Raw genomic sequence first — 26,644 nt, forward strand, 5'->3', positions numbered from 1 at the left:
AATCAATCAAATTTTTCATACAAGTTTTTTTTCTGATCTTTTACAATCCAAGCCTTAATTTATACACTTTTTTTATACTTCAGAGAAAATTTCCAAATTGCATATTTTAGATCGTACTTTAGTTTCATTTCTCAAGTCATTGTTTGTTTACCACATATATAAAGTTTAAAATCAAGCTAGGTGAAAGAAAATCTTGTCCAATTTTACTCAGTTAAAAAAAAAAAAAAAAAAAAACTCATATTCTTTTTCCTGATAATTGTTTTGCCCATTACTGCACTTCTTTTTTGGTTCATTGATTCAATTTTTCAAATCGGATTAATGAGTTTTTGGAACGCATTTTTTACGTGTCTGGTAGATTCCATTATTTTCCTCCATAAAAATTTCCCAAATTTTAAATTTAATTCTGAAATGATAAATATACCAAAGAAGGAATTTGCTTATTTCAGTCGAAGCTTCAATTTAGAAACCACATTAAAAAAATATTTTCACGAAAACGTATCAATGCAAGATTTTATTTTAATTCCACATTTAATTTCCTCAGTATGATTTATATAAATAAAGCAGATAAAATGTGCAGCATATGCTTAACAGAAAGAATCATGGTTCACTTTATTTGATTAACACAATGTATCTGAAAGTTATCTGCCTAAGGGAAGAGGATGCTGTTGTGGAATATTTTCTAAGAGAAACTGGCTTGTATCCATGTTACGTATGAGAAAAATCACAAAAACACCCATGGAGTCAGTTCATTTGCATAGAAACGAACAGAGGTTGAATTCCCAGTGTTTAGAAACTTTACCACTAAGTGAAAATTTAGTGCAGCTGAAATCTATAATCATGTAAATTAAAGACTTAAGAAATGAAAATTACTTAAAAACTAGCTACCATCACCACATTCCTTATAAAATGCTTGGTGGCAGAGTGCTTTGAGGATGGTGGCCAAACACTCATTGCCTGTTACAATAAATATTTCAACCGACGAGGAAAGTTCTATTACACTCATACCTTACTTTTTTGTCCATACCACTTTTTAAATGCTGATATAAAATGTTATCAACCCCTATTTTTTTTAAAGAATATAGAAAATGTAAAAATTTATGGCAACACAAATAAAAGGATGTTGCCATCAAATGTTACTGTCATTTTTTAATAAATAATATAGAAAAGATTTAAAAAATGTATAGCAACATTTAACACTTTATCAGGAATCCTAAAAATATCCATTATAAAAATATTTTAGTACGATTCAGTTTCGAGGGCTGTAAAAAATCACCAAACTATTGTTCATGCCAATGCTGCCAAAAATAATTTCGGCAACCCTAATAATTGCGGCAAGAAAGGAAGTATAATAGTAAATAACTATTTAATATTGATGTTTTAATTTAGATGAAAGGTTAATTTCATATAATACATTTTTATTATTATAATTTATATGAAAAAGGCTAAACACGACTGAATGGAAGCATAAGAGTAATAACTATTTCAGATCATTATAATAATTTATATAAAAATTGCTAAACATAACTGAATGGATGGCTGCATCGCTATTTCGCTACCAACTTATCGCTAAAGCATAATTTCATCTTGGTTGTTCAAACGTAATTTTCTATAATGAATGATGTCTTTTCTTTGAAAATATTCTCGGTAAAGTGCAGAATCGCTCACTTATTTGTTTGGTGCTTTTTACGAGGGTGAAAACAATTAGATTTTTGTCAATTTTCTTTTACATTTAAAGTGAAAATAGGTCGATGTGTACATAGATAAAGTCAAGGATGTGTGCAGTGCCATTTTTGTGCAATTCTAGGATTTTTTTTTAAGTGAAAATAGGTTGATGTGCACATGGATAGCGAGTATGTGCAATTCTTTAAAAATGCATCAAGCAGTGAGTGATTCTGCACTTTACCCAAAATTCTATTGCCGAGTTTTCGTCGTGGGCAATTTCCAAACTGCTAAATCCATAGGATATCAGAAAAGGATTTAACAATTAAACTAGTATTTCAATGGCGTCTTAAGAAATATAGAACTATATTAACTTATGCAATCTGAAATCAGCGCGTACGCTAGATTTGGAGCTTTTGCGCGTACATTTTCGGTGCAATTTTTTTACGGCCCTCGAAACCGAATAGTACCGATATTTTTTATGTGTGATTCCGCGGTTAAAAGACAATACAAGGCCTTAAACAACCAAATCATACATGATATATGTGAATCTAAACAGCAGAAATGGACCGACATTTTAAACAGTTTCCTAGTTGAAGATAATTCCCTGTATGGCATCACCAGGCCTGCTTACAGTGATGAAGACAAAGCTAAGACAACCTTAAAGCATCATTTCAATGTAATCAAACACTTTACAATGTTAGCTTAATTACACATGTTAAGAAGACAGTTCACGAATAGGTTTGCACTCCTTCACCAACAAATATTCCCTTTATTGTCTCAACTTCTTTAGTAGAGAACATTACAAGGGAACTCAAACTTCTTAAAGCAAGTACACAGGATAATATAAAAATATACAGCTTTAAAAAATATGCCACTAAAAGGTATCACTTGCATTACAAAATTTAGTAAGGTCATTCTCAAACTTTATCACTCGTATTTGTTGGAAAAAAGGAATTACAGTCAAAAGTCGTTAATCCGGACTCTTCGGGACTTCGGCGATTCCGGATTATCGATTTTTCGGGATTATAGATCATCAGTTTAAATCTTGTAAGATGGCATGCAGAAATTCTAAAATTAAAAATATGAAACCGTAATTTATGAAATAAAGAACAATTATGATCTAAAGGGTATCAAAATTTACAAAAAAAAAAAAGCTTAATATTTATTTGTTTACTTTATTAAACATTTCTTTCAGTGCAAGTTGTTTAAGTTGCTTTGTTTTATGTGATAATACTTTCTCTTTAATTCTATAAACAGACATAATTTCTTGTTCAGTTACAAAGTTCCGCTGTTAAAGTCCCGTAATTGCTGTGCCGAGAATACCGACTAACTTTGCAATCGAAATTTTTTCGTTTTCACTAACCTCTCTGCCACCTTCTTCATGTCTTTATCCATTTTTTGCAGCAATTCCACTTTTTGTTTGATGGACATCGAAATATACTTTTGTTTTGTAGATCCTTTGGGAGCTCCAGCATCGAAATTCTATTTGACATAATCGAAAGTTCAATTTTACTTTTATAAAATTGCTTTTACAGTCTGCAAAAAATAATAAGCCGGATCCAATTCGAAGATTAAGGAACAACGCAATCATCAACGCAATTAACTGAAATAGATAATTAGCTTACACCGTCCCTTATACATAAAACGCGCACGCGAAAACGTATTCTGCACTTGCGCACGCGCATATGCACAGTCGTAAAGGTCTTACATGCCCGCGTAAACGCATACGCGCATGTGTGAACGCGCCGCATGCACAGAAAGTTTTTAGCTTTGAGGTCCGGATTATGGGTGTCCAAATTAACGACTTTTGACTGTATAATTATTTTTCTTAAACCAAATCAAAATAGCACTTATCCATATTGTCAACTAATAAGCTTACTAAGCTCTTTAATAGATTAATTATTAGTTACTGGTTTAAAGTAAAATAAGTTTAAAACTGAAATCACAATTTGTTATACTCAAATCATCATTTATTAAATGCTTGGAATAAAAGTGATTAGCAGCGAACACTTCAAACTAGTATTCCACCTTCCTTCTTTGTATCACTTGAGCAATTTAGATTTAAAGTAAAACATAACACTCATGTTGCCAACATGGTAACTGAAGGCTTTAATAGCAAAGTATTCACAGGTGTAGTCTGTCTTGATGTTGCAAAAGCAACTGACCGCAACTGGTATTGTAGCCTTATTTATAAATTACTCAAACCAAATTTTTCAGATAATCTTATTCAAACTTATTCATCTTTTCTCTATAAGATATCATTCAGCATCTATACTGGAAATGCATACTTCTCACAGAGGCCCATTAAAGCAAGCATACCTTAAGATTCAGTTCTAAGTTTATTATTAGGCCAGATGGGCTATTAATTTTGTTTTGGCATTTTGCATAGAAAACTTTAAATGTCCATTTCACTTTTCAAATTGTTGTCACCAAATATTATTGCCCTCCTATATTTAAAGAAATTAAATAATGAAGAATCTGCATAAATGTATAGATATATCTCACACACTGATAAAACAACTGTACTTAGAGCCATGAAATTTCGATTTTGTTTTAGCAACGATTTCATATCTCGTAACACTTTAATGACTTTTTGATTAACAAACTCAAAAGATTTCAAAACGAGCTAATGCAACACTGTACGGGGGAGGGGGGGGAACATTTCTATCTTCAGCGCACGAAACTGTGTATCGGAAATTCTGAAGATACGCTCATTTAAAAAATATTTTGCGATCTGCTGTTGAATTGAATTTTATGGTTTAAGTGCAATGAGCATGATACTTAATAAATAAATACACACGTAACACACAAAACGTTAAAAAAAAAATCCCTTTGGGCATATTTTCTTTTATATAATATATACACTTATACTATCCCAGTCCACTACAATTTAATTAACTTTCTTTGCTGTTGATACAGCTATTCTGACACAGGCCGAAAAACACCTGAAAAATTCACTGTACAACTTCAGCACTATCTGGATTTGCTAGAGGAATGGTTTATAGATTGGAGAATTTCAGTTAATGTTAACAAATCAAATGTCATTGTATTTGAAAGGTCATTCATTCAATTTACCATCTACTCATATGTTATTTGAAGAAGTCATTTAGCTAAGCATCACACTTGACAACAAACTCACTTTTAGACATTAGTTTGCCAACTCAAAAATAAACTCAATATTTCAAGAGGTGACCTAAGACCTCTTCTTGGAAAATATAGCAGTCTTTCTCTTCATATTAGAATATTTTACAAAACAATAATCTGTCAAGCCTTACTTTTAAAGCCTCTCTCATATGGGAATAGGCTGGGGGAAGACTCTACAATATTCAAATTCAAAAATAAAGCCCCTTAGATAAATAGTCAATGCTCCTTGGTTTATAAGCAACCAATTTAAAAATTGAAACCATAAAAAAAAAAAAAAAAAAAAAAAAAAATATATATATATATATATATATATATATATATTTCCAAAACCATTCACAATTTTTTCTACACTATAAACATATCAGAGGACTAAAATTTCAATTCAAAATAATGAATCACAACCCCCCCCCCAAAAAAAAGCACATGTATTCAGCTAATGTTTTTCTTTGATAATAACATCATTTTAAGAAGTTTCAAACATTTTTCAAACAAAGAAAAATTTTAATGTTTTGATGTAATGATTTAATGATGATGTTTAATGTAATAATGAATGTTTCGCAGCTTATTATTACACACGACTCTCGCTATGTGCATATGAGGGGCTTTTCTTGGAGCTTCAAAATACTTATGTTCTTATCACATTACTATAAATGCGATCAGATTTTTACTTACATTAAGTACAAAGTCAGAGATCTGGACTTTTCCTGACTTTAAGATCAGTTTAAATCTAGCAAGATGGCATGTAGAAATTTTAAAATTAAATATATGAAATAATGAATCATTCATGATCTAAAGCAGGGATGGGCAGACTTTTCCAGGGTACGGGCTACTTCTAAATGTTTTCAAGGTGTTGCGGTCCACCCAGTGGCATAGGTGTGGTGAGCTAAAAAAAAAGTTCTACAATATTTATTATAACTCAATAATAAATACAGAATCTGTACTTTTCTACCTAAAAAAAACTACTCTTTTAAAACCACGCTTAAAGCAAAATGCAAGACACAAACATAATATTAATAGCCACAAATATAATAATTTCAAATGATGCATTTATTATCAAACAATTCAAAATACATTAAAAAATAAATTATTTTCATCTATAGTTCTCGTACTTATAGTTAGTAGAAGAATTAGGCTGCGTATTGTCTGCCAATTAATTATATATAATTAATAACTGCTAATCTTACACTCAACTCTAAGTGGTCATCTGTGAGATGGGAATGATACGTTGTCTTAATTATGTCCATTGTTGAAAATGCAGTTTCACACAAATAGGTAGAGCCAAAGAACGATGCTAAATGAAATGCTACTTTTTTTTTAAAATTAGTATAATTTACTTCGCCTTTTAGCTTCCAAAAGTTATTCTTAAGTTCTGAACTACACGCTTTTAAAATTATGTCATTTTGAAGGAGAATATATATTTCATATTTTCAATTATTTCTTCCATATCAACATTGCCGAATGGGTAACACATGAATGTAACAATTGTATCAGTCTAGTAAATTCTTGAAAACATCTCTCAAGTTCAGAGTGAAGTTTTAATATTTCTCTTTGTTTAAGGTACCTCTATTATTAGACAACACATCGGGAATATTTTTGAAATTTTTTAGTTCATTCTTCATTATCCGGGAAGATATTAGCTTTAATTTGTTTTTGAAAGTATTAACAAATCCAATGAGTTCTATTGTTTGAATTTTTTCGTTGCAATTGTAAGTTCAGTTCATTATATATCAACAACAAAAGCTCAATCCATCAACCAAATGCCATCACCAAGTTCAACATATGCTTTACCATTTGATTCCAAAAATCTTTTACCTCTTGTAGTAGGTCCTTGAATCTTTGTAAAAATATACTCCAACTTAACCAACGAACATTTGCATGATATAACAATTATCCCATAATTAGATTTGTTTTATTCTAGTTGGGCCTGAAATATTTTTCTTTGAAGACTTTTGACTCAAATTGAGTTCACAATTTTCATACACATTCTCATAACATGACACATATTTAGAATTTTATAACAGAAGGCCTGTTGGTGAATAATGCAATGATAAGAAAGGAAATGCGGTAAGTCATCGCCTCTGATACACATAACCAAAAATACATTGAATGAGCCAGTTATTGATAGAGCCTCATCAGTTGCCATTGAAACAAGTTCTTAAATTGGAATTTTTTTCTCCTCCATGTATTTATTGAAGGCGCAGTAAACATCTTCACCTCATGTTTTCTTCTTTAGAGGTAATACTGCTAATAATTCTTCTTTTAAGCTCATATCCTTAAAAACCATTCTTATAAAAATGCAAAGTTGAGAACTATCAAACATGTCTATAGACATCTCAAACTGCAAGGAAAAGCAAATACAGTTAATGATATCTTTGGTCAAATGATCAGCCAAATCAGAATTCCTCATTTCTATGCGGCGCGTGACAGTTCTATGGAAAAAGTTGTGTGTGTCTAATTGCAGAAATAATTTCATTTTTGTTCTTGAATGAATCAAATAATTAATCACTGCCTTCCAGAAACACTTCTTTTATCATCTCCGACATTTTTCTTATGTTTTACTAACATGACTCAGACAAAAAGATGCAACGGTTGCAGCCTTACATATAGTATTCGGTTTGATAAAATATGTTTGTTGTTCTTGATTAATTAAAATTGAAATTCGTTTAACTTTTGTCTACTCAATTTGCTTTTTAATGGGAAATCTGTATCAAAACTTCCATGCATGCTTTTCAAATACCTTTCAACATTTTCTTTTTTTGAAAATGCCGCACTTGCACAGTCCTGGATCTAGGTGGGGGGGTGGGGCAAGCCGGGGCCTGTGGCCCGGGCGGCAAATTCAAGCGTGGTGCTGGATCATATTTGGAATGATATCAAATTTTGATACAGCATTAGTAGTTTTTAAGCCAGGTTTACAACTTTTTTCAAGAATATTTATAATTAATTACTTGGAAACCTTTTAATAAAACAAACAATTAAAAGTAAACTAAGTACAGCCAAATACGACTCTAAAGATAAGGTCAGAGAGAGGACAATAGACGTACTCCAGCACGTCACTGACAAGGTCAGATGACTTTGTCCCTCTCCCAACCCAACACGTAATTTTACTACAAAGGTATTCGGTAAATGCCTTGGTCTTTGGTGCCTGTAAGTGACACCTAGAGTTCCTCTGTTGTCCTCTCTCTAGACAGAGATATTCAAATGAGAAACAGATCGATAGCATAGAGGCGCCTTGTTTTCATACCAATGCCTCTTGGGAAATAAATGGTTAAGCATTGTAAATTGTAACTTTTTCCTAACATCCAATACCAAATCTGAACCAATGAAATAATTCAAATTAATATACATTGAGAATATACAGGGTGTTTTGGCCTCCTCGGTGATTGCGGTGATTTGTGCCCAGAGGGCGCACCGCACAAAAAGTTAGTTGCGTTACGGAACGTAAGGGAAGCGGACACGCCAAAATGTCGGGCGTATTACCGCTAATTGAGGTAATTGCATCGTATCTGTCAGGTGGCAGAAAACTAGTATGATGTATCAATTCACATGCCAGGTGGCAGAATATGTCTATCATGTACATGCCAGGAGGCATAACGCTTGTAAACATGCCAGGTGGCATACGACTTGTAAATAAATTGTAAATAAATGTACAGTAAAATATCTTGGTGCAATAGATCAAGGAACAAGCATCAACAACCTTCTGATCATTTGGATACGTACATTTTTTTCTGGTGACACCGGACTTGATTTGTGAAGATGAAGAATGGACGAAGAAAATTAGTGAGTTCATGACTGAAAAGCCAGGATTTAACGCGAAGAAATTCGAGGTAGGCCCTTTTTCATTTTTCCAGTTTTGAATAGAATTGTTGAATAAAAATCTTGGTGATTATTATAGTTGATAGAATTTAATGGTAAAATGGAGGCTATGAATAAGGCAAAGAAGTTGCGTATGGTGACGCGTAGCTTAACTACTAAGTTGATGAGTAAAATAGATTCTGCATTGTTAGAAGAGGGTGAAACCGCGGATGAGAAATTAAAAGAATTACTCGAAATGTTACTTGAAAAATCGCAGTTGTTGAAACAATACGATTCTGAGATTGAAAAACTTATAATTACGGAACAGGAGTTGGAAACAGAAGTAATTTCCGCGCAGGAATATCAGGAAAGAATTATAAGTTTTAAATGTAAAATTCAGGAAAAATTAAGAAAAAACGCGTGTAAAGTTGAATCTAGAAATTCTAGTGAGGAAACTATATCCCCGAAGTTGAAAACTTGTGAAGTTAATACTTTAAAATTGCCAAAATTAACGATTACAAAATATTACGGTGATCCTTGTTCTTGGCTTGAATTCTGGAATCAGTTTAGTAATTCCATTCACCAAAACGAAAGTCTCAGTTCGGTTGACAAGTTTTGTTATTTAAAATCGCTTTTGGGAGGTTTAGCTTTAAATGCTATTAGTGGATTAACATTTACTAGTGAAAAATATACGGTGGCTGTTGATATACTAAAAAACCGTTTCGGCAGAGATGACCTGCTAATTAATGCGCATATGAATAAATTGTTGAGTTTAGAACCTGTAAAATATTCCGGAAATACGGCTTCTTTGAGGAAGCTTTATGACGATATAGAAATACAAATAAGGAATTTAAATTCTTTAAATGTTACTAGTGGTTCTTATGGACATTTATTATCCCCTATTTTGTTAAAGTTAATACCCGAGAATTTAACTCTAGAATTCACTAGGAAAAGAAGTGATAAACGAAATTTCGATGTTAATGAACTACTAACGTTCTTGAAAACTGAAGTGGAATGTAGGGAAACATCAATGATGTTAGCGCGTTCTAAGAATTTTGATGTAAATGAAACATCAATACGAAACAAAAGTTCCCATCAAGGTTATCAAAATAAATCTTACATGCATTCTGAAAGAAATGATTACAGTACGAATAAGCAAGGTGCTTCGGTATTAACTAGTCAAAGCGAAACTCCCTCTAAATACTTTCAAAATTCACATTTTAATCCAAATCGAAAGTTCTCTACCCCGCCTAAGAAAGAGAATCAAAATGTCTGTATATTTTGTTTATCTGCTTGTCATATGAATCATGATTGCGCACTTGATTTAAAGGCTCGCCGAAAGGCATTAATGGATCGAGGTTTATGTTTTATTTGCTTTTCGAAAGGGCATCCAAGGCGTTTCTGTGCTCATAAAGATGAAAAATGCAGACTGTGCAATGTCCAAGGTTTACATAATTCGTTAATATGTGACGCCGCATCGAAAGATTTAGAGACGGATACTTCCAATCAGACAAAAGAAACGCCAATCCCTGAAGCTTCTCTTTCGCTCTTATGTAATGAAAATAATAACAAAATTAAACTACCGACTTCCGTTCTTTTACAGACGTTTTCAGCAACAGTTAGGTGTAAAGGGGGAATGGATGCTGAAGCTCTAATTAATGATAGTGATTGGTTTTCTGGGCCACCCTGGCTTTCAGAAGTAGATATTCGACATCACATAAACGAAATGAATACCGAAGCTGACTTGCAAAACGTTAGTGAAGAACGAAAATGTGTTACTTTGAAAACACTTGTGGAGTCTACAGAACCGTTACTAAATCTTAAACTGTACGGAAATTTAACCAAAATACTGGGAATAATGGCTTATGTTCTGCGCTTCGTGAACAACTGTAAATCCGCTCGTGAAATGCAATCTGGTATGCTTACCGCCTATGAGTTACGGAAGGCTTCAGAATTTCAAAGGTGGTTAGCAAATGAAAACATAAGGTGGATATTCAACCCGCCAGCTGCTCCACATCATGGCGGTATATGGGAGGCAGCTGTTAGATCTATGAAGCTGCATCTAAAGAAATGTGTTGGAACTCAAATTTTGACTTATGAAGAGTTAACTCTAATTGCACAAATTGAAGCATGCTTAAATTCGAGGCCAATAACACCGGTCTCCAGTGATCCCAATGATTTGATAGCTTTGACTCCTGGACACTTTATTATAGGGACTTCTTTAACAGCTGTTCCGGAACAAGATTTAACCGAAGTACGAGTGTCTCCATTGCAAAGATGGCAACTAACACAGCAGATGTTCCAAGGGTTTTGGAAGCGGTGGTCTAAAGAGTACCTGTGCCAACTACAGCAGCGTAGCAAATGGAGACAGCCTAGCAGAAATATTCGTCTAAATGACTTGGTTCTCATTAAAGAAGATAATATGCTTTCATTACGTTGGAAACTCGGGCGAGTAATAGAAGTGTTTCCTGGAAGAGACAATAATGTCCGAGTGGTTAGACTAAAAACTGTGCACGGGGACATTAAACGTCCTATTACCAAACTGTGTCTTTTACCAGTTGAAGAACATTAACTTAAGTGTTTGTTTTATATTGAATATGTTTTATTATTTTTTTATTTCTTATTGTACTAATAATTTTATTTGTTTGTTCTAGTTTAACCCTCATAGTTAACGTTTCAATATAGTAAGATATAAGATGTTTTGCTAGAAGATTGGTAAGTGTAATATGTAATTTTATACTTTTTGAAGGTTTTTGTATGTTTTCAGTTTCTATATTTTTCATTTACTTGTTTGCATATATTGAAGATTGTATTAAGATGAATGTAATTCATCGGGGGGGGGGGGAGGATGTTTTGGCCTCCTCGGTGATTGCGGTGATTTGTGCCCAGAGGGCGCACCGCACAAAAAGTTAGTTGCGTTACAGAACGTAAGGGAAGCGGACACGCCAAAATGTCGGGCATATTACCGCTAATTGAGGTAATTGCATCGTATCTGTCAGGTGGCAGAAAACTAGTATGATGTATCAATTCACATGCCAGGTGGCAGAATATGTCTATCACGTACATGCCAGGAGGCATAACGCTTGTAAACATGCCAGGTGGCATACGACTTGTAAATAAATTGTAAATAAATGTACAGTAAAATATCTTGGTGCAATAGATCAAGGAACAAGCATCAACAACCTTCTGATCATTTGGATACGTACACAGGGGTTGGACAAAAATATGGAAACACCTTTAAAAAAACGTGTTTCTTTGCTTAATATGGTGTAGGAAACCCGTTGGCATTCAAAACAGCTTGCAGTCTTCTCGGAATGGATAAATACAGTTCTTGTATGTTTGCCAAGGGAATATTATACCCTTCTTCCTGCAAAACGGTGACAAGTTCATGTTCGATGTTGGCGGTGGATAACGAGAACGCACTTTCCGTTCCAATGTAGACCACAAAGGTTCGATAATATTCAGGTCTGGTGACTGTGGTGGCCAGGAGAGATGGGACAACTCATCCTCGTGCTCAGAAAACCAGTCCTGGACAATGTGAGCTGTGTGAACAGGGGCTTTGTCGTCTTGGAAGACGCCATCACCATCGGGGAACAAAGTTTGTACCATGGGATGAACTTGATCGGCCAAAATGTTCACATAAGTCTTGGCAGTCATGTGCCCTGACACAGTTATCATGGGGCTAGCAGAGAACCACGATATGGTTGCCCAAATTATAACAGAACCCCTGCCATGTTTCACTCTTGGAAACAAGCAGTCTGTATTATAGGCTTGAGATGGCGTTCTCCAGACGTAAACTCGGCCAGAAGTGGGAAACAATGTGAAAGAAGACTCGTCAGACCATATTACTCGCTTCCACTGCTCTATAGTCCAGGCTTTATGACTTAAACACCACCTTTTCCTGTTACGGGCATTAGCATCACTGATGAGTGGCTTCTCAATTGCAGCACGGCCAGCAATTCCCTGTTTATGAAGCTCCCTTCTAATTGTTTTGGTACTCACAGGGTTCGGTAACACAACATTAATTTCAGCAGTAACTTTTGCAGCTGTGGTCTTCTTATTTTTCGTCACAATTGCCCTTAATGATCGTCTGTCACGATCACTGTTGTTGTCAGGAAATGTTGGCAGAAAATCGTAGATTTGAGTGGTGATTACTTACCCGCACTAAAGATACTGCTTTCATGTTTCTTTTTTCCTAACTTTATTAAAAACGTTTCTTTGGCAGAAAACTTTCATTACAACCAGATATTAAGAAGTGTGGTTAGTGCTTTTAAATTGTAGATATCAAGTACACTTATTTTAAATCGCAAGTACAATGCATAACAATGCATTGTATTGAAATAAATTACAGTACACCTAATTTATTTCAATAGGATTCATTACTAAAAGTGTAGTATTAAGAAATGCACTTATTACCTTTAAATCATTCAGCATATCAATTAATGACTGGTTGATTATATTTCTGGATATTTAATGGTTTTATGCTTTGTTGAAGAACTCAGAAACAGCAATGAGTGACACAACATGAAAGCTGACAACAAAAAGTTGAATATGAAGTGAACAACAAAATACACAACCTGAAACTTGTGCCTTTTGCTTTGTGCAGGGAGAATATACTACTTTTACATCTTTCAATTTCTAGAGATGAGATAAGTTTTTAGCTTCACCTGCAAATGTTTTTTGAAGATTCAACCAATTATTATGCTTTGCAACATTTATTTTTTTAAAAACTATTTAACACTACGTGTTTTGTCAAACTTTGCAGGTAATCTATACTTTAGGGTACCCCTTAGATTATCACCAAGTTGTTGTTTCATTTATGGTAATCTTGAGTATTTTCCAATGAACGTTTTGGAAACCCTATTATGACGTGATTGGTTGTAATGTGTGATTGTTGATTGTTTAGAAAATATTTCGGTGAATCTTCGGATTATGGTAACTTGGCGACCATCCCTGCTACAGCAACCTGCTATTTTTTTTTTGGACGCCATTTTGTTTTTACGAACCAAAGGCATACCATTCAAGCAACTCTTTTGGATGATCACATAAATGCAATAAAAATTTGGAATTTACTATAGAAAGCCCATGTGATCCAAATATTAAGCAACACTGTTTCCCACAAGATACAAGATGGAATGAAGCTGAACATACAAGATGGCATGAAGTACTGCAGATATTCTTGCAAATTTCCCCCCTTTTCGGATTTAAGAACTCTGATTCGTCCATAAATGTCACATGATCTCTCATTTCTCTGAGACAAAATAATCTGTGATTGGAACTCTGTACTTCTCAGATTATTGCTGAAGTCCTAGCTAGTAACCTTTATCGCCTTACCAAAATGTTGGCAAACTACCTGTTACCATATTCCAAAGATTAGCCAATATTTCTCAGGGCTTATTTATGCATTGGATGTTGGTTATGAAATACGTTGCTTATTTTGCTTTACACTGTAAAATGCCCATTTGTGGGATGATTAACTTGAAGTTTCTATATGCTTTAGAATGAATGGGAAAGAAAACATTGATTGACAGGTACGTAAATAAAGATTTAAATGGCTTTGTTCACCTCTCAGTAAATTCTGCAGATATTTAAGGATTCGGAAACTGGAGCTCATATCAACATTATGGGTTAGAGTAAACTTTATGGTATCCCTTGTATTATGGCGAAGTTGTTTTTCATTTATGGTAGCCTGAGTAGTTGAATGTTATGGAAACTCTATTGTGACGTAATTGGGTGTATGATTCTGGGAAATTTTGAATCATGGGATGTTTTGTTAGCATTTTTGTGGTGTGTGTTGGTTTCATTGTTTAGACTGTAGAATGGCTGAATGTAGTAAGATTAATTTGAAGTTTCTGCACGATTTGGAGCGAAAGGGGAAAAGAGCGTTAATTGAGTAAATGTTTACTTAGTAGCCATTATAAGTGTCCTGTATGTAGGAAAGATATGCGTCTAGTCGAACGTAAAAACCATTTAGATGGATTTGAATGGGTTTGTAGGAAGAAAGATTCAGATGGTCACTATGTGAAGCTTTCGATCAGAAAGGGTACCTGGTTTGAAAAAAGTCATTTGAGTATGATTGATTTTTACATGGCTCTGGGTGTACGAAGCGGACTCAAAAATCAAAAAGTGTGGTGAAGAGAGATTTAAAAAAAAAGTGTTATCAATAGTCCGGAACTACACAGGATATTTTTTACTCTTATTTTTGTGAATTTATGTGGCGATGCGGACATACAGATTCACTTCAGATAATTTTAGGAAGCTTTTGGATGCTGTTAATTGAGATTACATATTTTTTGTTTGCCTATATTGTATAATTGGGTGCTCTTTTGACATTTTAAGGGAAAATATATCAATGTGTACATGGACAAAGTAAAGGGAGTGCACAATGCAAGTTTGTGCAATTCTGTGATTTTTTTTAAAATGAAAATAGATTGTGTACATGGATAAAGTCAAAGGAATGCGTAATGCCATTTTTGAGCAATTTGGGGAATTTTTTTTAAGTGAAAATAGGTCGACATGTACATGGATAAAGTCAAAGGAGCGTGCAATGCCATTTCTGTGCAATTCGGGGATTTTTTTAAAAATGAAAATAGATCGATGTGTACATGGATAAAGTCAAAGGAATGCGTAATGCCATTTTTGTGCAATTTGGGGAATTTTTTTTTAAGTGAAAATAGGTCGACATGTACATGGATAAAGTCAAAAGAGTGTGCAATGCCATTTTTTGTACAATTCGGGGATTTTTTTAAAGTGAAAATAGGTTGATGTGTACATGGATACCGAGTTTGTGTAATTGTTTTTCTTGTTATTTTGGCTTTGTGTAGCGGTGATTTGTGGCACAAAAATAACGAGTCAAAGAATTGCACAAACTCGGTATCCATGTATCGCCAAGGGGTACCCTAAACTATACTTTTACCCAACTATGGAAGGTATGAGGGGTGTAATAAAAAAGGGATTTTCGAAAGAAATGCCCCCAACAGTCCGATACTTTTGTGAATTTATGTGGCGATGGTAGTATACAGATTCCAGTTCAGATAATTTTAAACAGTTTTTGTATGCTGTTGAGGAATTCTGTGTGGGACACACAGAAGACAAAGAAATTTCTAAATAAGGTAAGTCTATATTTCCTTTTTATATTGGGCATATTAGATAACATGTATTTTTATTTTTATCTTATTTCCTTGTTTTGTTTTTATTCAAAGTGCGGTTTATTGAGATTATAATCCTTTATATTTCAATTATGTTTTATTGCATTATATTTTAGACTCTATTTTACTTGGGAGGGCATTGAACGTAAACAAGAATGGTGCCAAAAAAATTGCCAATTTTTGCCAAGGGGTACCCTGAAATATATTTTTCCGAACTTTACAATCAAATACCATAATGTCTAATCTTCACAGCTTCCTCAGATCCAAAGACAGAGATCTTAGATATTTAACTGGTAGTGTCACTAGTTTGTCATTTAAATGGTACTGTCACTAGCTTGTCATAAATGAGCCTTCCCTTGTATCTCTTCTCCTCCAGAGGATATTGCGGAAATGATACTTGTTTGTTTGTTAAACAGACTAAGAGGCAGTGCTGTCTACAGAAAACTCCTGAACTTTAAAGCAACTGCCCACTATTGATTTGTACCTTTAAGATAAGCACAGACAAAAGACTATCTTGACTTTGGATTGCTGGCAAGTTGATCATTACTTGCATGACAAACTATGAAAGGAAAAGATAAACCTGGGAGTTTTTCAGTTTTTTCATATACAAAGAATTTAATAAAAAAATAATAGAGTTAATACACTACACCACTTTCTTAAATTTAGAAGAAATGAATTCATCTTCCCGAATCCAACAGGCACAGAAAAGCTAACATTGTCTATAAATTACATAAGTGGAGGCCACGATGAAGATGCTTATAACTGGAAAGATATTTATAAACATTTTCAATAAGAAACCAATTTCATAAAAAACAAAACAACAACAACCAAAAAAAAAAAAAAAAAAAAAAAAAAAAAAAACAGCATTTTTCGCATGCTAAAGTTCATAAAATTTCAGGACTGGCAAGTAAACATGTTCATTTCTTACTCTAATAAGAATCAAGAAAACATTAAAAGATACACTTTTATGAACTACATTTTCTTCCTCTGGCTGTCTTTTTAATTAAAAAGATTAGGGACTACAATATTGACAAATTAAACTACATTTGGCCTTTCTACTACAGCATATTGAGTTCAGTTTTTCTACAACTAGTGACAAAGGTGTTCATGTTATTCATTACTACTAATGACATATTTTTGTACCTAATTAACCTAAGTTCTATTGATTTTGCTCATTTTAAGATCATCTGATGATGCTGTTCTGGTTAATAAGTGCACATCACCGATTTATATCATAGTTTTTCATCACATAATTCAGGCTTTATTTTATGAATCTGTATATCCAAAGAATACAATATTTGATAATTTACAATATTTTGATGCATCCATAATATTCTAACACTAAAAACAATATACTTTTATGAGGTATCATGGGTTGATCTTTACATTATGGTAACTTGGCGTTTTTTGGCGACCAACTCTCCTACAGCAACCCTCTATTTTTTTTTTTCCCGCCGCCATTTTGTCTTCACGAAGTAAAGACATGTTTCTTTTCTTTTTATCTACTGAACACTTCTTCCAACAATCTACTATAACGAATTACACTTATGCTAGAAATTTTATCTAACAAAACTGCTTAATCATGACAAATATTCACTGCAAAATTGGGAAAAAGTGCACAATACCATACTCCTTACGCGTTTTTCAAAATAACACATACACATAAACCATGTACACGTCGACTTATTTTTACTTAAAAAAACATCCCAGAATTGCACAAAAATGGCATTGCGCACACTCTTCACTATATCCATGTACACTGCTTTTTTCTCATAAATTAGAAAAATTTCACGAAAATACATGACAATTTTCTCAATCTTTAAACCCGGTAAAAAGAACATATATGAAATTACCTGATCGCGAAAAAGTATTTACCCTTTCCAAATATGAACATTTCCACATATAAAATAAATAAAATATCCAAAATCTTTTACCTCTAAATCATCTATTACATTATACACGTCACCAACGAATTCATACCACAAGCATTACAAATACTTAGTATCAAATATTTAAATTATTTCCATGCACGTTTACTTCAACTTAAACGTGTACCAAATTCCTACAAACATAAAATTCACAAAATAACTATCATTTAATTAAAATATAATTAAATTCAAAAACACTATTTAAAATATAAATGAGCACATACATTAAATTAATACATACATAAATACCCATTTCGAATTCACTTTAGTTACGGCCATGGGATCCAAAAATTCACGAACACTGTTTCACACAACACAGAATAAAGCCAAATACAAAATTTCCAGATTTTTTTCCGATTTCCCCCCTTTTCTGATTAAAGAACCGTAATTCGTCCATTAATATCACATGACATATCCCATGATCTCTCATTTCCCTCACACAAAATAATGCGTAATCGGAACTGAGTACTGCTCACATTATTACCAAATTCCCAGGTAGTAACCTTTATCGCCTCCAAAATGTCGCCAAACTACCAGTTACCATATTGTAAAGATCAACCGTATCATGTTTACTACACTAATCATCTGACAGAAAGATGTTATTACTACACTAATCATCTGACAGAAAGTAGTATGCATGTTAGAATCAATTCCTCAATAAAGGAATAGTTGAATATTTTGTGCTTAGAATTTACATTTTAACCTTATGTATGCATCTACTTGAACATTATACAAAATTGATTTCACAGTACCATATAAACATGGGATAAAATTTCTTACCATTACTCGATTTCAGGTCTCTGTGTATAAGAGAAATTGGAGCTTCTGAATGCAAATAATGCATGCCTCGTGCAATCTGAATGGCCCAACTGACAAGCACATTAGGTGGAATCTTTCGCCCACTAAGTACTCTGTTCAGTGAACCTCCCTTGGCATATTCCATCACAAGACATAAATTTGGCTCTTCTAAGCATACTCCTTTTAGTGTAACTATATTTGGATGATTGAGCAACCAAAAAAGCTTTGCTTCTTGGCGCACGTTTTCAATGGTTACACTTATGTCTTCATCAGGATCCTGCCTGGCAGCCTTGACAGCGACTTCTTGTTGTCGCCAATAGCCTCTATAAACTTTCCCAAATCCACCAACACCAATGACTTCTTCCAGTTCCAATTCAGAAAATTTGATAGTAAATGGTCTACCATCATTGCCTACGGGGCGAACATTGTTTACATCAAGTTGAGTAACAAAATTACTGGGAAATATCCCAACTTTATCATAAATTTTTCCCGTCCACCAACCTTCATCTCCAGATATTTTAGAATCTTTTGATAATACTTCCACTTGTTCACCCCGATGCAATGATAATTCATCTTCACCCGATGCTTCGTAATCATAAATGGCAGTCCAAAGCCTCGTTTTATCACCGATTCCATGATTCTCTATGACATGAGAATGCAGAGATTCCATGGAAAATTTAATAAAATCTGGCATCCGTTGATAAGTAATCAGCTCAACAGAATGTTTAAGTGATCTTGCATTTCATTACTTGAAAACTTAAGCCTAAACAAAGGACAAATAACCAAGAACTCGGAATCTTCTTACAACATTTCATAATAAAAACGAATTAAACATCATAAATTAAAATTATATTTAGGTAAAGTGAGATAGGCGCAGCAAAAAAGAATCTACCCACATTCATTCTTAATACACAGTCAGAACCCTGACACCTCTTCGTTCACCCCCATACAAGTTTACAATTATTAGTATTGCTAGGATTAAATGGACGGAGTAGAGTTGCAACTGCTGGATCACCGTTGTTTACATTAGTTTTGCATTCGAAACACCGGATGAAAGTCGAATATCGAATGAACTCTTTAACAGCTTGATAAAATCATACATTACTGAAATTTTGCAAGTTTTACGAAATTTATTCATTTTGAATATAAATTAGTTCTTTGGCTCTTTTAAAAATTTTTCTTTCATTAAATTTATTTAATGGAAACTAGAATTCTGATGAATATTAAACATGCTTTCGTATGGAGAACGATATTTATACTTCCCATTTAATTAAATTGTGAAGCAATATTTACTGTTTCACCAGCATAAATTTCAAAGAAGATTTTATAACAAAATATAGGCATCACCTCTTCACGCTGCTGAAACTGAAAGAGATTTATTTAACATGGCAGTAAAATACTCCCCCGTTCAATGTTTATGCAGAATAGTGCGCTTATGTCTTATTTCGGGTTCCTCAAATTTCTTAATATCATGGACCTAAATATTAGGAAAATAGTAATGAAATGAGAAATGGGTTATCAAACTTTAGAAATTCTCCGTCAAGCAGTATGGGCATCGTTTACGGGGGGATGGTTTTATGATCCTCGTCAGGATCATTTTTGCAATATAGCTCATCTCTACATTTGGTTACTTTTATTATGTCTGCCATTTGGATTGTATATGGTGAGATAGATTTTCTTTTATTAAATACAATCATTTTATGTTTAAAGAATGGATTTCTTAGAAACAAAATAATGTGTTATTTATGTATATAGCTGAGTAAACAAATGAATATTAGGATATGTAAAATATTTTTTGCTAAAAAATGTTATCATATTGTAGATTTTAGTTTCTTCATTATATGATAGATTTATTTTTCAGTAAGTGAAGTTATCTGTATGTTTTTTTAAATTATTCTTCTACAAAGGTTTTATTTCTCTTATTGTAAATGAGAAAAAATTATATTACTTGTAAATTATGTATATGTGTTTAGATTGTGTTAGTATAATATGTTTAGTAAAATTTTGTTGGTTTTCCATAATGTTATGTGTATGCCATCGTAAAGTAATCATGCTAATGATACTTGTAATTTTTATTTTCTATTATTAGTAATAGATGCTCGAAAGTTGGAACAAAATTATGATGTCTTAAATTGTATTCTATAACTTTCATCTGTCCTAAAGGTTAATCGTCATTAGAAAATTTTTCTATTTGTTTAGAGAAAGAATAATACATTTAACTAAGAATTTCCAAAGTATTTTCCTTGTTCTGACCTTTACATTGCATTTTTCAAAATTAAAGTGATATGTTATTATCAGATTACATGAAATAAATTGAAAGGTATATTATGTTTCCAAACAGGTGCTTTACCTTTAATTACTAAATAAGCATGTAGAAGTTTCTCTAAAAAGCCCTAAATACAAATCTCTGCCAGTAATATGTTTGTTACCTCTCATAATTATACCATAATTTCAACATTGGAAGTGCAACTTCTTAAATTATTGCCTAATCTTTGGAATATGGTAACAGGTAGTTTGGCGACATTTTGATAAGGCGATAGAGGTTACTAGCTAGGACTTTAGCAGTGTACGTAGATAATTCAAAAGTTGAAGCAACTTAGATTGAAAGAAATGTAAACAAAAAACCTTTTTTTTTTTTTTTTTTTTTTGTAAATTTTGACACCCTTGAGATCATAAATGCTTCATTATTTCATAAACCCCGATTTCATATTTTTAACTTTTTAGTTTCTACATGCCATTTTACTAGATTTAAACTGATGATCTAATATCTGGAAAAATCCCAAGTCTGGAATCGGTAAAATCCTGATGAGTCCGGATCTTGGACTTTATACTGTATATCTTTTTTTTTATCTTTGAACTAAAATATATGTGCACTAATATACACTGAAAAAAAAAAAAAAAAATTTCTTAATAAGTTTTAATAATTATATGATAATAAATTCTTATTATAGCTACTGTTATAATTCTTATTATAGTTACTGTTCTAATTATTATTATATTCTTATTAAATTAGAATAATTATATTATGATAAATAATTATTATATTTTGTTTTGATTTGGAGGGCTAAAATCTCATTGTGTTATTATACATAATTGAGCTACCAAACCGGTATAGTGTTTAGCATCGCTGACTGCCATACCAAAGGGCCTGGGTTCAAATCCCAGAGAATGGCAAATGTATAGTGTCAGTGCAGCATGGGGTCACTCTAAATATGCGGCAAACTGAAACCTCTCTCGAGAGGTTGTTGATAGGGAAAGAGGGGTGGGAGATCCTTGGATCTGTCCGCTCTTCATCAAAATTGGGGGCAGGACTGAGTAAAGTCCCACTATCACCTGTAAGGTACTCAAAGCTGTTGCCAGTGGCAGGCTCCATCTTCCGATCCTTGCTACAAGGAATTTCGTGGGTTTAGGCTGACTTTAGGTTAAACACCTGTTGACTTTTTCGCTAATCGTTGGAATATGGTAACAGGTAGTTTGGCGACATTTTGGTAAGGCGATAAAGGTTACTACCTAGGACTTTAGCAGTGTACATGGATAAAGTCAAGAGTGTGCGCAATGCCATTTTTGTGCAATTCTGGGATGTTTTTTTAAGTGAAAATAGATCGACGTTTACATGGATACCGTGTATGTGCAATTCTTAAAAACACGGCAAGCAGTTTGCGATTCTGCACTTTCTCCCAATTTCGCACCTAATCTTCATTATGATTAAGCACTTTTGTTCCATAAAAGTTCTAGCATAAGCGTAATTCGGCTAGCAGATTGTTGGAAAAAAATTTGAGTTAAAAAAAAAAAAATAAAAAAAGCCTTTACTTTGTGAAAACAAAATGGCGTCCAAACAAAAACTAGCCGGTTGCTGTAGCAGGGTTGGTTGCCAAAAAATTGCCAAGTTATCATAATCCAAAGATTAACCAAATTATTTTCAATTTCACATTTTGAACATTTAGATAAGTATCGCTAGTATTTTTCTTAGCCTCTGAAACATAGTATTATTATTATTATTTAGAATACATGCAAAAAAGTTTTTTACATTTTGTTGGTAAAAGTATATTTACAGGTACCGTTTGGAGAAAATTGGCGGTACATGGATATCAGGTTTATGCAATTCTTTGATATGCTATTTTGGCTTGATCGCCACTACACAAAGCCGAAATAACAAGACAAAGAATTGCACATATTCGGTATCCATGTACACATCAACCTATCTTCACTTAAAAAAACATCACAGAATTGCACACTCCCTTGACTTTATCCGTGTACACGTTGATCTATTTTCACTTAAAAAAAATAAGATATTTACACAAATTTAGCATTCCGCAGTCGCTTCACTTTGTCCATCTACACATCGATATATGTTCACTTAAAAAGTCCAATGAGTTTACGGGGTTTCAATTCTACAGTAGAGGCAAACAAAAAGTACATAATCTCAATAAACTACATTTTAAACCAAACAAAATAACATAAAAAAGGAAAAATCTCTTATGCATTTAAGTACTACACAAAGCAAATATTCACTTTTCTTAATTAGAAATTTCGGCTAAAGTGCAAAATCACTCACTTATTTGTTTGGCGCTTTTCACAAGAGTAAGAAGAATTGTATTTTTGTCAATTTTCTTTGACTTTTTAAGTGAAAATAGGTCGATGTGTACATGGATAAATTCAAGGGAGTGCACAATGCCATTTTTGTGCAATTCTGGGATTTTTTTTTAAAGTGGAAATAGGTCGATGTGTACATGGACCGAATATGTGCAATTCTTAAAAACGCGTCAAGCAGTGGGCGATTCTACACTTTCTCCGAATTTTCTTCGTCTTCAGTCACTAAATTACTTAACAGCATCCCAAAACTTCTTAAAATTATCCAAACTCGAATCCGTATATCGGCGTCACCACATAAATTCACAAAAATAAGAGTAAAAAATATCTTCCATAGTTCCAGACTGTCCGGAAAATGGTTACTAAGTAAATCTTCATTTGCATACCGGTCAATTAATGCTCTTTTCCCCTTTCGTTCCAAATCTTACAGAAACTTCAAATTATTCTTACTACATTCAGCCATTCTTCTTTCTAAACAAGACAATTACTTCCTAACCAACACACACCACAAAAGCCCTTACAATACATTCCATGATTCAAAATTTTCCGGAATAATTCAATCGATTACGTTATAGTAGGGTTTTTCCATAACTTTCAACTACTCAGGTTACCATAATGAAACAGCTTCGCGATAATACAAGGGGTACCCTTCAGTCAACTCTAACCCATTTTGTTTAATTTATATAAACAGATGTGCATGTTTGACTGTGTTTTTGACTGTCTCCAAATATTTTGTCCTACAAAATTAACATTGTGCCTTTGACTTGTACAGCTGCATTTTAATGCAAAAAGTTATTCTAATGATTAAAGATTAAATGTGTGGTAAGAAAAAATGTGGATGGAACAAACTTTAATGGAAAGTTTTGTATTTTTAAGATAATGCAGTGATCTGAACATTTGATTTGTTCTTTTGTATATATGGCCACTATAGGTCATTTTATCTGCTCTTTTAAAAAAAGAAAAATTTCAGATTTTATTCTGAACTTGCTGATGAATATCTTTTGCTTATGCTTTTTAAATTAACTAAGCTATCCTTGACCTTGAACTTAAATTCTTATTCTTGAAAATAATAAAATTTAATGCTTAATTTTAATGGAACTTCTTGATAAAATAATAAATTCTCACTTAAAAAGGTCTTATTTTCTGTTTAATGCAAAGAAGTTGGAAGCATTCTTAAAATACTGTTTAATATTTAAGATTTATATAAAAGAGATCATTTTTGCATGGAATAGTGACCTATCCCAAGCATCTATCATTTAGTAATTTTGCCTTCCGTCCTGCCTTCTAAAATGTAACAGATATTTATTATTTTAGATTTCCTTCTTAAAAAGAGTGCAAAATGTATCAGACTATTAAAATTCATATCCAAGTAGTAAAAGTAAACAATAACATATTTATGTGAGTGTGTGATATTTATGTAAACATAGTTACATGAATAGTTTTTAAAATAGCGAAGATAAGTAATTTTTTAAATAAAAGTATAGTGTATTAATTAACAAACATATAAAGTATGTCCAGAGCATCATATTTCAAAGGAGAAAACTTTTATTTCCCACAGGTTTTGTAATTAAAACAGAAGCATATTTATTGATGAGAAAATTTAGATTCTTGAATAAGTGATGAGGGGGGAAATATAAACATAATCTACAAATGCTTTTTGGTTTAAGGTTTAACTTTGAAATAGGATGTTTAAATTGTAACATTTTTAAGTTTAAGGAAATTGTTTTTGCCTCTGTGAGTTTTTGAATTAAGTATTTTCACTATTAAACCTTATTTTATATTGGAATGAAACACATATATGTAAGATATAACAAAATACGTTGGCTACTTAAAAAAATAATTGGCACCTCAAAATTAACGTTTTAAATTTGGTGCTCTTCCCCTAAATTCATCTGTTTTCCGAAATTTGAGATTTTTCTAGATTATGTAATGCTACTAACTAATCATAGATTAGCTGCACTTGTACATCAAACTTGGTATAAATACCCCTGACAGTTAATTACATCATTCTTCTGCTGGTTCTACCTTGCTAATATCTCCTTGCTTTGCTTTCCCATCTAAAATGCCTGCATCTTAGTTTTAAGAATCAATGTATATGGCAGTTTATCATATTTCATTATGATTGTATCATAGAAATGTCTCGGATTTCATTATGATTGGATAAATATTTACTGAGATGATTTTATATGTGTGAAAATTCGTCAAGTTTGCTTATCTTCATCTGTGAGTCTTCACCTGCAAGCTGATTCCTCTTCTATGTTTATATTGTTACGAATTTCATATATTCAGTTAGTTATTTTTAGTAGAATTATAGGCTGATCTTTAGAATATGGTAACTGGTAGTTTGGCGACATTTGAGGCGATAAAGTTACTACTGGGTAATAATGTGAGCAGTACTCAGTTCCGATTACGCATTATTTTGTGTGAGGGAAATGAGAGATCATGGGATATGTCATGTGATATTAATGGATGAATTACGGTTCTTTAATCGGAAAAGGGGGGAAATCAGGAAAAAATCTGGAAATTTTGTATTTGGCTTTATTCTGTGTTGTGTGAAACAGTGTTCGTTAATTTTTGGATCCCATGGCCTTAACTAAAGTGAATTCGAAATGGGATATTTAGTGGGATTGCAAGGGGTAGTAATAAGTGTTTCTTTAAGGTTGTGCGAGATAGAAGTAAAGATGTTTTATTAAGTTATTTATTTTACCTGGTACCTTGCTGTGAACTATAAGTATGATTTTAAAGATCCTGAAACAGGCGCACATACGCTTGCTTTTTATTTAGCGGAGGAAATAAGAAAAGTTTATTGGACACGTAATCAAGATTCTGAAGAAGATTAGGTAAGTTAGTATTTTTAATTATATGCATTGTTCTAAATGTAAGGTGGAAGTGAAGTAATTTGGTATTATTGGGAAAATTGTTATTAGCAATGATTTAGTTTAAAGTAATTAGGATTGTAAGCTAATTTTTATTAATTTAATGTATGTGCTTATTTATATTTTAATTAAATGATAGTTATTTTGTGAATTTTATGTTTGTAGGAATTTGGTATACGTTTAAGTTGAAGTAAACGTGCATGGAAATAATTTAAATATTTGACACTAAGTATTTGTAATGCTTGCGGTATGAATTCGTTGGTGATGTTTATAATATAATAGATGATTTAGAGGTAAAAGTTTTTGGATATTTTATTTATTTTATATGTGGAAATGTTCATATTTGGAAAGGGTATATACTTTTTGGCGATCAGGTAATTTCATATATGTTCTTTTTACCGGGTTTAAAGATTCAGAAAATTGTCATGTTATTTCGTGAAATTTTTCTAATTTATGAGAAAAAAGCAGTGTACATGGATATAGTGAAGAGTGTGCGCAATGCCATTTTTGTGTAATTCTGGGATGTTTTTTTAAGTAAAAATAAGTCGACGTGTACATGGTTTATGTGTATGTGTTATTTTGAAAAACGCGTAAGGAGTATGGTATTGTACACTTTTTCCCAATTTTGCAGTGAATATTTGTCATGATTAAGCAGTTTTGTTAGATAAAATTTCTAGCATAAGTGTAATTCGGCTAGAAGATTGTT

At 32.7% G+C, this 26,644-nt stretch overlaps 2 protein-coding genes across 4 annotated transcripts in view; one reads left to right on the forward strand and one right to left on the reverse strand.

The window, feature by feature from the left end:
• Positions 1-19,448, reverse strand: part of LOC118202383 (mitogen-activated protein kinase kinase kinase 11-like) — a 64,137-nt gene extending 44,689 nt beyond the window's left edge. The window contains exon 1 of the mRNA XM_035374555.2: positions 18,455-19,448. Coding sequence (XP_035230446.1) covers positions 18,455-19,166 — 712 coding nt within the window. The 5' untranslated portion in view covers positions 19,167-19,448. The remainder of the gene's footprint in view (positions 1-18,454) is intronic.
• Positions 19,449-19,825: 377 nt separating this feature from the next.
• The window catches only part of pcx (pecanex), a 267,343-nt gene continuing 260,524 nt past the window's right edge, over positions 19,826-26,644 (forward strand). For all 3 annotated transcript variants that reach the window (XM_085814871.1, XM_085814873.1, XM_085814872.1), the window contains exon 1: positions 19,826-20,135. In XM_085814871.1, coding sequence (XP_085670997.1) covers positions 19,983-20,135 — 153 coding nt within the window. In that variant the 5' untranslated portion in view covers positions 19,826-19,982. The remainder of the gene's footprint in view (positions 20,136-26,644) is intronic.

Source organism: Stegodyphus dumicola, chromosome 4 (genome assembly GCF_044657685.1).
Source record: "Stegodyphus dumicola isolate Sdum_Otavi_A_Nest chromosome 4, ASM4465768v1".
Lineage (NCBI taxonomy): Eukaryota > Metazoa > Arthropoda > Arachnida > Araneae > Eresidae > Stegodyphus > Stegodyphus dumicola.